Raw genomic sequence first — 13,191 nt, forward strand, 5'->3', positions numbered from 1 at the left:
GTGTGTTTACACGTATATGTGTGTGACAGAGACAAGGAAATAAAGACATGTTAATCCAGAAGCCTAGATGTACTGTGTGTATGTGCCTTCTCTCAGGTCTGTTGCAGTACTGTCTCTGTGCATGCTTTATCACAGCACCGTAAAGCACAGTGCACACAAGGCCCGCTGCTTATTAAAGGTCTCTGTCAGTGAGGAGGAACGGAGCACACTACGTAATAAAAGGTGTGAATCTGAGTTAGCACAACAGGAGTCACACATGCAGCATGTTTTTTTCCATTTCTCCTTCAGCGCATACAGAAGCGTGGTCTGCTGCCGAGTAATGTCAGTCAGACCACAAGCATCCTGTTTTTACTGTGCATTACGCCTGCCAACGCAGAGCAGCGCATTACACTCTGAGCACTTAGCATGAGCGTAGCCTAGCCTCTCTTCTGGCCTCCATTATGCAGTCGTGTACCGTGGAAATAGAGAAGTATGGCCCAGTGCGCGGAATGAAGCTCAGTAAAACAGCCGGATGCCCAAGGTGTGTCTGCTGAGTATTTTTAGCTGTTTGGGATGAGGGTGTTCTCTGGGGGTGATGAGGGGGTTCTCCTCTGCGTATTAGAAAACACGCTCCTGCTGTTGTCATTTGAGCCTTGAGCTGCCATCACATCTGGTTTGTGTGTGTTTGGTAGACTTTTGGAGTGGGAGATAGAGTATGTAAAATGGATTCATGAGCTCTGATCAGTGTGCTTTAAACAAGCGGGTGAAACGTCACCGAACGTGTTTGACTCCCTGTACTGTTTTTATTCCCCTGGAGGAACCCAAATCACTATGTTGTTTATACTGTTAAACCTCTTTTCCTGCCAAATAAAGGTAATATCTTCTTTTTTCTACTGTTTCTGGCACTGCTCCAACTACATAGTTAAATGCGTATAATGTGTGCGTGGATCTCTGTGTGGTGGGCATGTGTGTACGTGCACATATACTGTGTATGTGTGTGTGGGAAGGTGTTGATGGGTGTGTGTGTGTGTGTGTGTGTGTGTGTGTGAGAGAGTGATTTGCTGCTGAAAGCATAGCTGTAAGAGCAAAGCATATCTAAGAGATTATGTTACAAACACAGTTTCTCATAGAGGAAAAACATAGAGTTGTAGACACGGTAGACTTTCATGAGTACAAATGCCCTTTCTGATGGTACCGATTTGTTTGTTTTGTTTTAGTTTTGACTGGTTTGTTTTGTCTTGAATTGTGGTCGGCAGTTGACAACCTATCAGTTGTGTTATGTCCTGACTATATTAAAGAGCAACCTGGAAGAACCTTTACAGTGCAGGTCTTACGGCTCTACAGTACAGCTAATATGACTGTTAAAAGATCATTACATTTGACTTCTGGTTAAAGCATCACCCAGTTATTCCACCAGCCCTGTTAGAAATGTTTTTTCACTCAACCCGGGTTCTATGCGGTTCCCTGGGACAGAGGAATCTTTCTTCGAGCACAAACGGGCCTTTAATCCCGGTGCCCGGATAATTAGCCCCAGAGCCCAGTGAAAACGATTGGGTCTTTGCGATTTTTTCCCCTCCTTGTCAAACGGCACATTTTTTGCCAGGAGTCAGTCTAAGGACATTGGCATTTAGAGTCCTCCCTCCATTCCACTGCCCACGGTCATTGGAGAGTTTTTCCGTTGACTTCCACAGAGCAGCGCTTGTATTGCTTCTGCACTTGTATTGCTTCATTTATTGCCCTGTTGCTCACCGCCGTGTTAGCATTCCTCTCCTGGTTTACGCACAGGCCCTGGCGGCACAGGGTGACTTTGAATTACTTTTCCATTTGCATCCGGATCAGTTGTTCATGTCGCAGTAGTAAAGGTTCAGAAAAGCGTGTTTTAAACGGGGGATTTGAATTCAGAAATGCGAGCACCTCTCGGCCTCACCTGACGTGGTCATTGTCTTCAGATGGGGGGCCGGTGGTGAAACTGATCGGATCGAGTCTTTCAGGTGGACGGCCCCCTTCTCTGCACAAGTCAGGCTTTGTTGTAAAAAAAAAAAAAAAAAAGAGTACAGTGATCCGAACCGTTAGTGGAAGGATTCAGCCCATATTTAGGCTGGAATGTGCTTTACTAGATGGCACAGGCCCTGCCAGTAAGGAGGCGTACTGAGCCTTAGCAGATTCAGCCTTTGTTTCATTTTTAGCGCTCTATCACATTCATAGCAACTGCCGCACGCAATCAGTTATTTATTCAATGTGATTCCATAGCTCGCTAAGATATCACGTTATCCGGGGTGACCTGAACATCCTGCAGTGCCACTTTGTCTCCCTTCTACCCCAGATAATATTTCTTTGATATGAGATGGCCACGTGAAGGGCCCGCAGTGAAGTGCGACTCACCCACACGCTTTATCTCTTCAGAAACAGGAACTTGTGAGCCCACTCTTCCTGCCCGGCATGAGAGCCTGGGAGAGGGGATGTGGGTGCTTTTATTACCGGCTGCTTTTCCTGTTCCCAGACTCCCGGGTGCTGGAGTGAGGAAGGAGGGGAGAAGAGAGGCATGCACCAGCGCTCTGCGTCATGGGGCAGTGCCGACCAGCTCAAAGAGGTAACGACAGAGTGTATGTGTGTTTGTGTGTTTGTGTGTTTGTGTGTGTGTGCGTGTGTGCGTGCGTCTGTGCGTGTGTCGTGCGTGTGTCTGCATGCGTGCGTGCGTGCGTGCGTGCGTGCGTGCGTGTGCGTGTGTGCGTGGGTACACGTGCATTTCAGGGTGCGTGTTGCTTGTCTCTGTAGTGCGGCTGTTCTGGTTCTCCTGGAAAGGTATGCAAATTGTGATAGTGAAAATTTGGGTGGGAGTGTAACTTATGTATGTCAGAGCTGCATCATCAGGTCTGTGTACACTGCTGAAGTGAGCCAGAATAACGCCATTCCTCCGGACTTCATCAGGATCTGATCCTCTCAGCTCTGTATGTATCCAGGGTGTGCACATGTGTGCATGTGTGTGTGAGCGAGAATATTTTTCGTCTCAGTGTAATTCAATTGCTGGGAATTTCTTCTGCTTTTGACAGCACACCCCTGTTTAAATGAGTGTAATCATGACTGTTGATTTCCGACGGTTCTGAGGACCTCTGTCAGATGACAATATTATTTAAAACTTGTTAAAACAATCCCTAAAGATTACCAAGTGTCAGGAATATGAAGATACAACTACTTAATACAATGAAAAACCTAAATTTAAACATTAAATCCAAAGAACAGAACCTCAGGGAGGCAGTAGTAACTCCTCTAGTGACTGTCAAGCAAACGCCACAATCTCCTTTGGTTATTACAAACACTGCTGCTGTTTTTTTTTTCCATCTAAAGTTACGGCAAGCTGTAAAAACGCACCAAGCTATTCTCCTTTTAGCATTCTGCCCCACATTCTATATATAAATTATTACTCTTCCTCAAATTTCATTGGGGAAACGCGTGAAAAGGGCCGTGAGTGCTGGGAGCTATGGCCTTATCAGCCTTTCTCAGTTCCGCACTGCTGATACGCCAACAAGGGGAGTGACATTGCACTATCTCCTGCATACCTGCCCACTTCCCCTTGCAACAGCTGAAACCGGCTGCGATTTATGGACCCTCGCTAGTTTGCTCCAGAACAATAAAGGAGGAAAAAAAGAATGTCTGCTGTCAACCCATTCAGTAACAAAGGTTCCTGAGCATTTACTGCAGTGATTCATACAGACCGAGGTGGACCACAGCCAGCTTCTCAGCACAAGGTGTTGTGCATACGCTAGCTTGGACGTTTATTCGGAGAATCAGTGTGTCATTTTAAAATGAATGAAAGATCTTCGAAAGATCAGACTAGCTCATGTTCGGCCATCTGGAGCCAACTTTTAGACTTGGCTTTGCATATATTCTCAGCGTGATTAACATGAGACCTTCGGGCAAGACACAGGACATCTGTAGACAGAGATCACACATACCCAGCGCATTAGCACTGATGGAGAATGGCATGGACGATCTTCCTCTAAGACCTCCAGTCTTTATATCAATTCAAGGCCTTTATTTTTATGTTATAAATTGTGCTTTATTTTGATGAAACCATACTTGAATTAGTTCTTTATCTGACTGAATAAATTCCTGAAGAAAACAAAAGTAGACTACAGAAATGTAGTGGTACGAATCTGTGTACTCCTCTTGTGTGCTACAGCTATCAATGTCCAGTAATAAAAGCACAGTACAGGGAGATATTTTTACAGAAAGTGGCAAATGGTATTGCAACATGATACCTACTTAGTGCAAGCTCATAATTGCTGTAATTATAATATATTTTATGTTTTTTTTTTTGCTTTACAGAACTCCTTTTCCCCCTCTAAAATAACATAAACAGACCATGTCTGAACTTGTCAGTGCTGATCCTTATATGCACTCTGTGCCTCCACAGCAACCATTTCCCTAACCGAGCTCTGTGTATGACACGCAAGAGCAGCCAGACAAGCTTTCCCAGGCATGCCCTGCGACGTGTTCTTATCCAGCAGATGTATGCAGATTCAGGAGTTCAGAAATGTGCACTGAGCCAGAATGGCGGTGGTTTAGTTGTCTCTGTGAAAAGCAACAATGAAGAAAAAGCTAGTCGCCTAGTCTATAAACATAACCCTTTGACTTTGAAGCTGGGAGAAACTATTAGTCTGCATTATGACAGTGACCTCCAAGATATTCATTGTAATTTGTACAGTAAGTGCTTGGAATATTTATTCCTACATGTATTGGTACATTGATCGGAATTTCCTTCATGAATAATTTGTACTTCTCTGCCCTTCTATATTGTTTACTGGAAGACTTCTCCCCTGCTGTCGAAACACACCTCTCCGTTTGCACGCTTCCCACATGATCTGCAGCTACAGCAACTCTGCATTGAGTCAGTTGCTTTTTATTTGCAGAAAGATTTCCCAAATTCCCATTATGACGCTGCTAAAAGCAGGGCCTGCTGAACATCCCTGTGTTTTTGTCTGAGGGAAACATGCAGTGCCTGCTGATCTAGGTTACCTCAGGCCATAGACCTCACCAGATTTATTTACTCCTGCGGGACTTGTGTGTTTTTGTGTGTCCTTCTCCGGCCCTAATGGCGGTTTCCTCTAAATATGAAATAGTTTTCACTCTTGAATTATCTCTGTGGTTATTCTTACCATATAAGAGAGCAGCTTGGGCCTGCCTGGCCAGCCAGCCTGGATCCAGTTCAGGAAATGAGCATGAGGAGAAGGGCTTGGGGCTGCACGTTGGTGTTACTTTCAGAACCAAAAATGGTTACTGACAAGCAGTAGGCTTGTCATCCAAGCAGCCTTGCACAGAGGTTTCGTATAAGTGTTTCCTGTGCGAGGGCCTGTGAACACTTATGCTGAACTGTGCTCATTTTACTTACACTCTTAATGCATCGGTAAGACTAAGACTGCACACTAATACTTAATGAACACTGTTCTCTGAAGCCAACAAAATGGAGTCTCTCCCTTGCTCATCTCTTTCTGTTCCCTCTCTCTCTCTCTTTCTCTCACTCTCTCTCTCTCTCTCTCTCTCTCTCTCTCTCTCTCTCTCCCTCTCTCTCTCTCTCACTCTCTCACTCTCTCTCTCTCTCTCTCTCTCTCTCTCTCTCTCTCTCTCTCTCTCTCTCCATCCAGATTGCCAAGCTTAGACAGCAGCTGCAGCGCAGCAAGCAGGGCGGCCGCCAGAACAAGGAGAAGGAGAGGCACTCCCCCCAGCAGGGGGCGCACTGCGCCCAAGCCCAGGTCAGTCTGCTGCAGCTGGCACGCCTCCGTCACCAGGGAGACCCCACCCTCCCGTCCTGCATTGTGCTGTCAATCATCCCTCGCCCCTCGCCAAGTGAAATGCCTCACGTCTCCAGTGCCATGCCTGGCCGCGACAGTCATATGTGGTTTAAGGGTGTGACCTCTGTGTGAAGTTTTTATCAACACAGGCACAATTGTTGTTAATTGCGCGCAACCGTCAATTGCGAGTGTTGTCTCGCGCCTTCGATCTCAAATCGTTTCCTTTTCAAAAATACGTCGCATGATTTTCAGAGCGCTGACAGCGGTGCAACTGCATTGACCGTTAAATCGGGTGGAAACAAATCTTGAGCCAACAGTGTTGTGTGTGTGTTTGCCAACCCATATCCTGAGAAAGGGGGAGGGAAACCGTGAGCACGTACGGGAGCGGGAGATAGAGACATGTCCATACACGTCCTGCTGCTTGGGAGCTTTCTCAGGAGTATCAACACTGTGTAAAAGAATATTAACATGGCATAGTGTTGTCACAATAAATCACTGCCCTGGAAAATAATATCTTTTTGTGTCGAACAGTCATGGCATTCAAAAGCATACATATTACAAGTTGCTGTATATGAACATTGTAAAAATGCACTGTACATTTTCATGGTTGACTCAGTGCTATAGGCTCTTATCTGTTTAGCTTGCTTGTATGTGCACATATATAAACATGTCTCCAGGTGGAATGGGCTTCAGCCTGGGTAACCTAAAGACCTGTGCTCCTGACCAGCAGCACTGCACTGTTTCTGCCAGCATTTGTCCCTCAGGTGACAGGGCTGCTTTTGTCTTCAGCAGCCGGGGTGGAAGTCTGTCCCAGTGCTTCTGTCCAACATCACCGTGCCAAAATCCTCCATCTCACGAGTGCCCAGCAGTATGGAGGGGATCAACCACGAGCTGGAGAAGGCCTTCATCAGAGACAGTGGAGAGAAAGAGGAACTGAAGGTACACACACTCACACACTCGCATACACACACGCACACACGCACGCACGCACACACACAAACACACACATTTATACACACGCACACACACACCTATACACACACACACGCTCACACACACATACACTCACACACACACACACACACACACCATGTTCTTACTGCGCTGAGCTAACAAGAGGAGCCCAGCTCTCATAAACACACACTCACACACACACAAGAGCGTATGTGTGTGTATGTATGTGTGTGTGTGTGAGTGTGTGTTTATGAGAGCTGGGCTCCTCTTGTTAGCTCAGCGCAGTAAGAACATGGCGTGTGTATGTGAGTGTGTATGTGAGTGTGTATGTGTGTCTGTGTGTGTCTGTGTGTGAGTGTGAGTGTGAGTGTGAGTGTGAGTGTGAGTGTGAGTGTGAGTGTGAGTGTGAGTGTGAGTGTGAGTGTGAGTGTGAGTCTGAGTCTGTATGAGAGCTGGTCTCCTCTTGTTAGCTCAGCGCAGTAAGAACATGGCGTGTGTATGTGTATGTGTATGTATGTGTGTGTGTGCGAGTGTGTCTGTGTGTACGTGTGTGTGTGTTTGTGTGTCTGTAGAGCTGGGCTCCTCTTGTTAGCTCAGCGCAGTAAGAACATGGCGTGTGTATGTGTATGTATGTGTGTGTGTGCGAGTGTGTCTGTGTGTACGTGTGTGTGTGTTTATGTGTGTCTGTAGAGCTGGGCTCCTCTTGTTAGCTCAGCGCAGTAAGAACATGGCGTGCTGCTCGGAGGCTGAAGCGCATTGCGGAGGCTTCAGGAAGGCCGTAAATTGTGGGTGACGCGGCGCATTAAAGCGGAGCGGGCCTGCATGGCTGCAGCGAGCCCGCCCTGCACTCCAGCACGCTCTGCCCGGTGACTTACGGCCCTCTCCCTCCCAGAGAGCGCCACGGCCATGCGCCAGAGGTCGTCTCAAGGTCATCGCCAGCCTCACGCCATAGGCCACGGCCATTTTAATTCACGTTATGGCGTCTGGCTACGGTTTAACCGCTTCACGTGCAGTACGGCCACTGATTCCTATCGCTGTTGTGTTTAAACGCTTTCACATTTACATTGGTGTTATTTAAGAAGGGAAGGAAGTTAAATATGCTTTTGTCCTGTTGATTATGAATGGTTGAGCACTCCCATGCTTTATAATAAGATTGGTAATTTAATCATCCTCATACACGTGCGCACACACACACACACACACACACACACACACACAAACACACACACACAGTGGCTTCATGTGAACACTCACAAGTGAAATCTATGGTTTATTCGACGATCTGTGTAAGGAAAGGCAGCAGGTGTTTGTGTGCACCCTCTGAGGTGCTGTGCTCCTCTCCCTCAGTCCCTGGAGGTCCCAGACGGGCGGCGAGCCCCCTTCCCGCCCCAGCGCAGCGGCAGCTCCCGGAGCGTGGACACGCAGACGCCCTCGGCCCACGGCCGCTCCAGCAGCTGCTCCAGCCACTCGCCCTGCCCCTCGCCCTCCTGCCCGCCCCGCTCTCAGGACTGCAGCCCCTGCTCCGGCGAGGACCCGCTGTATGACCGCGACAAAGGTGAGGGCACGCCCCGCACCAAACGCCATAGGCCTAACACGCCCTGCACCCAACGCCATAGGCCTAACACGCCCTGCACCCAACGCCGTAGGCCTAACACACCCTGTATCACACACCCTGTATCAAACGCCCTGCATCATACGCCCTGCACCAAACGCCATAGGCCTAACACGCCCTGTATCACATGTCCTGCACCAAACACCATAGGCCTAACACGCCCTGCACCCAACGCCATAGGCCTAACACGCCCTGTATCACATGTCCTGCACCAAACACCATAGGCCTAACACGCCCTGCACCGAACACCATAGGCCTATCACGCCCTGTATTATACGCCCTGCACCGACCGAACACCATAGGCCTATCACGCCCTGTATCATACGCCCTGCACCGACCGAACACCATAGGCCTATCACGCCCTGTATCATACGCCCTGCACCGAACGCCATAGACTTAACACACCTTAACACACCCTGTATCACACACCCTGTATCATACGCCCTGCACCAAACACCATAGGCCTAACACGCCCTGCACCGAACACCATAGGCCTATCACGCCCTGTATTATACGCCCTGCACCGACCGAACACCATAGGCCTATCACGCCCTGTATCATACGCCCTGCACCGACCGAACACCATAGGCCTATCACGCCCTGTATCATACGCCCTGCACCGAACACCATAGGCCTATCACGCCCTGTATCATACGCCCTGCCCCGACCGAACACCATAGGCCTATCACGCCCTGTATCATACGCCCTGCACCGACCAAACACCATAGGCCTATCACGCCCTGTATCATACGCCCTGCACCGAACACCATAGACCTTTCACGCCCTGTATCGTACGCCCTGCACCGAACACCATAGGCCTATCACGCCCTGTATCATACACCCTGCACCGAACGCCATAGACCTAACATGCCCTGTGTCACACGCCCTGCACCGAATGCCATAGGCCTAACACGCCCTGTATCACATGCCCTGCACCAAACACCATAGGCCTAACACGCCCTGTGTCACATTCATATCAGGTCATCCATGTAGGAATTGCATGCCTTTTTATACACAGTTCCTCCATTCTAGGGGACCAAAAGTAATTGGACAGTTGGATTCTCAGCTCTTTCTGATTACTCTAGTGTATTCAGTTGCTTCCTTAGTGCAGGTTAAGAAAGCTTTCAGTATCTAGTCTTGAGTCTACGCTTTTGATTGCCTTTGGAGCCTATTATTGCGTTTATCAAAATGAGGACCAGAGTTGTACCACTACTACTCAAGGAAGCCATTATGAGGCTGCACTTTAACATGAGATGTGCCAGTGCAAGTGCAAATTCTCATTTCAGCAGGCCTCAACACATCTGAGGCACAATTAAGTGATGGAATAAAAGATAGTGATGGCCTACGCGAAGGCAGAAATGCACTCATGGGGGAACTGGAAGCCTGTTTCCTGAAGCACAAACAGGCCCACACCACGCTGCAACATTCCACTGTGATCTTGTCTACCTGCATTCTCCTCCCATGCAGTGACTGTTTGGACAGCTGAAAGAGGATCACGCAAAGCCAGCTCCAGTAACTTCCATTCAAATGCACTACATAATATTATTTGACTAGCAGATTCCCCTATCTAGAGTAACTTATAGCTTACACTTTTTACATACTATATATTTATACAGCTGGGTATTTTACTGAAGCAGTTAAGGTTAAGTGCCTTGCTCAAGGGCACAACGGCAGAGCCCCGCCTGGGATATGAACCAGTAAAGTGAGCCTGAAACCCTCTTGAGTTACAGGCCCAGTTGCTGAAGCACTACCTTACTGTGTTAACCTAATACACTTATTTCATGAAACAGTGTTCATGTTCATGGATGCAGATGCCTGCACTCCTAATGCACCAATTACTGAGAAGTACCCCACCAAATGTAGGTATTTTCTTAGTTCCTTGGAAATTCAGTATTCTTTCCTACCTACTTGTGAAGTTCAAGAGTCCTTTGTCCTTGTTCTTCCTGTTGTGCATTCACATGTGCGTGTGTGTTACATCATTTATATACCCCATTGAAACAGGAAGCCAAGGAAGGCCACAATACTGCTCCCAAAGTTTCCGATGCACTTAAAAAATCTTATGACTGCAGATTGACTGTGCCAATATTAATATTGTTAGACTTTTGTCAGAGTGGTTGTAGTGTAATCAATATTATTTTGCGTGTACAATACAGCTCATTAGTTGTGTTGTTTATCTTGTTTATCTTCTTTATCCTGAGTGTGAATGATTGTGGGAGGCACTGTACATGTTGCATAGGTGTAAAACATCAGACCTTTTGCAAAAGGTTCTTATCCTGCAAAAGCATGGCATTCGTACAATGATAGGCAAGTCCTAAAGGAGAAACTGTGTTATGAAAGAAACTGAACCTGTATGATAAACAGAAGTTCTCTCCTGTCGTGCGGTGGACCCTGTCTCAGTTGAAATTGTACTTCCCTCTAGGGTCTTTCAGCGAACTTATCCCTGGTTATGGGTATGCACTTTGTTGTACGTCGCTCTGGATAAGAGCGTCTGCCAAATGCCAATAATGTAATGTAAATGTAATGTAATGTCTCGCCCCTGACCCTGTCTCCTCTCCTCACAGACAGCGGGAGCAGCTCCCCTCTGCCCAAGTTTGCCTCCTCTCCCAAACCCAACAACAGCTACATGTTCAAGAGGGAGCCCCCTGAGGGCTGCGAGCGGGTCAAGGTGTTTGAGGAGATGGCGTAAGTACCGCTCGCCTGCGTACCTGTGGCCTCTCATTACAGACAGGCACAGCCAAGTGTGTGTCCCGTGTATCCTGCTTACTGTGGGATGGTCACCTTCACAAACCGCTAAGTTTCGCATGTTCACCTTCACAAACCGCTAAGATTGGCATGTTCACCTTCACAAACCGCTAAGATTGGCATGGTCACCTACACAAACCGCTAAGATTGGCATGTTCACCTTCACAAACCGCTAAGATTGGCATGTTCACCTTCACAAACCGCTAAGATTGGCATGGTCACCTTCACAAACCGCTAAGATTGGCATGGTCACCTTCACAAACCGCTAAGATTGGCATGGTCACAGTCACAAACCGCTAAGATTGGCATGGTCACCTTCACAAACCGCTAAGATTGGCATGGTCACAGTCACAAACCGCTAAGATTGGCATGTTCACCTTCACAAACCGCTAAGATTGGCATGTTCACCTTCACAAACCGCTAAGATTGGCATGGTCACCTTCACAAACCGCTAAGATTGGCATGGTCACCTTCACAAACCGCTAAGATTGGCATGGTCACAGTCACAAACCGCTAAGATTGGCATGGTCACCTTCACAAACCGCTAAGATTGGCATGGTCACCTTCACAAACCGCTAAGATTGGCATGGTCACAGTCACAAACCACTAAGATTGGCATGGTCACCTTCACAAACCGCTAAGATTGGCATGGTCACCTTCACAAACCGCTAAGATTGGCATGGTCACAGTCACAAACCGCTAAGATTGGCATGGTCACCTTCACAAACCGCTAAGATTGGCATGGTCACCTTCACAAACCGCTAAGATTGGCATGGTCACCTTCACAAACCGCTAAGATTGGCATGGTCACCTTCACAAACCGCTAAGATTGGCATGGTCACAGTCACAAACCGCTAAGATTGGCATGGTCACAGTCACAAACCGCTTAGATTGGCATGTTCACCTTCACAAACCGCTAAGATTGGCATGGTCACCTTCACAAACCGCTAAGATTGGCATGGTCACCTTCACAAAACGCTAAGATTGACCTCCACCACTTTTGATCAGATAGCCATGATTTTATACGTAAACACAGACAGCAGTGAAGTAACATTGCATACGTTTTATGCCAAAATGTGTGCAATGTTTTCCACCTTGCTGCTAGCAATAGTCAATCATTGGAAATTCTGACTGGTGAATTATGCCTTCAACATTTTCCTGAAAATGAAATGAAAGAATCTCCCTCCCTGTGCCCAAAGGCAATCCCTTCATCCCTTTGACTACGAGTACTGAATGAGCCTCCAAGTTTTTTTTGTTTTGGTGCTGTACCTTTTGTAACTATATCTTTTTTATTATAAAGAAAATAGTCAGTTATGAGGGCTCTCACAATAGATTAACATCCTGGTTCAAAATGGGAGCACTGTGAAGGAATCCAATTCTAATGAAGAATCCCATTTTAAATTAAATCTGTTAAATTGAAGTTAAATGTATTTTTTAATGATATATATATATATCATGAGTGAATATGTGTAATGCAATATAAAATATATGTAAATGAATAATTTGTTTTTAAGAAATGACAACAAATCTAGGTCAGGAAAAGTGCATGTCCATGCTTGTTACTTTAAGGTATATGAAAGATACCTGTCTTCAGTTTCTTACAATTAACTTTGTGTAGTTTGGACAAGACTGACAATGTGGATTTTTTAAATGTATTTCTTTTTACAAAATGAATATGAATCTGATTCATAGATGATTTATTCATCAAGAATCAGATAATGCCATGTTGATAAATCCTGTTTCGACCTTGTGAACGCTTGATAGGAATTATTCTATCGCCTAACTTACCTAAGAATACTTATTAAACAAAAACCCTCTGGACTCTTTTTAGAAGATCTCTGTACTCAAGAATCGTACACAAAGGCTGTTCACAGTGAAAATAGCTCTATTGTTTCAGTGTAGTGGGTGCTTTTCAACTGAAATATTTGGCTGATATTCATAGCCTTATGCACATTATAAGAATATTTTAACATGCATATGCATGCAAGTTTGGTGTGTTTCTCATATTATAGTAAACCAGATTTATGCAATCCAAAGAATGTGGAATATGAGTGAAGGTAAATGTTTCAGGTGTTGGTTGACATGGTAAGACTGGCTGTGGAGGCTGAACTGAAA

At 46.5% G+C, this 13,191-nt stretch overlaps 1 protein-coding gene across 4 annotated transcripts in view; it reads left to right on the plus strand.

Annotated features, from left to right (window-relative positions):
- Positions 1 to 13,191, plus strand: part of LOC133130893 (glucocorticoid-induced transcript 1 protein) — a 33,972-nt gene that overhangs the window by 18,079 nt on the left and 2,702 nt on the right. The window contains exons 3-7 of one of the 4 annotated variants that reach the window (XM_061245884.1): positions 2,480 to 2,569; positions 5,619 to 5,729; positions 6,558 to 6,707; positions 8,070 to 8,277; positions 10,896 to 11,016. In XM_061245884.1, coding sequence (XP_061101868.1) covers positions 2,480 to 2,569; positions 5,619 to 5,729; positions 6,558 to 6,707; positions 8,070 to 8,277; positions 10,896 to 11,016 — 680 coding nt within the window. The remainder of the gene's footprint in view (positions 1 to 2,479; positions 2,570 to 5,618; positions 5,730 to 6,557; positions 6,708 to 8,069; positions 8,278 to 10,895; positions 11,017 to 13,191) is intronic. The other 3 variants (XM_061245866.1, XM_061245893.1, XM_061245875.1) reach the window with 3 other exon arrangements.

This window comes from Conger conger, chromosome 1 (assembly GCF_963514075.1).
Source record: "Conger conger chromosome 1, fConCon1.1, whole genome shotgun sequence".
NCBI classification, from domain to species: domain Eukaryota; kingdom Metazoa; phylum Chordata; class Actinopteri; order Anguilliformes; family Congridae; genus Conger; species Conger conger.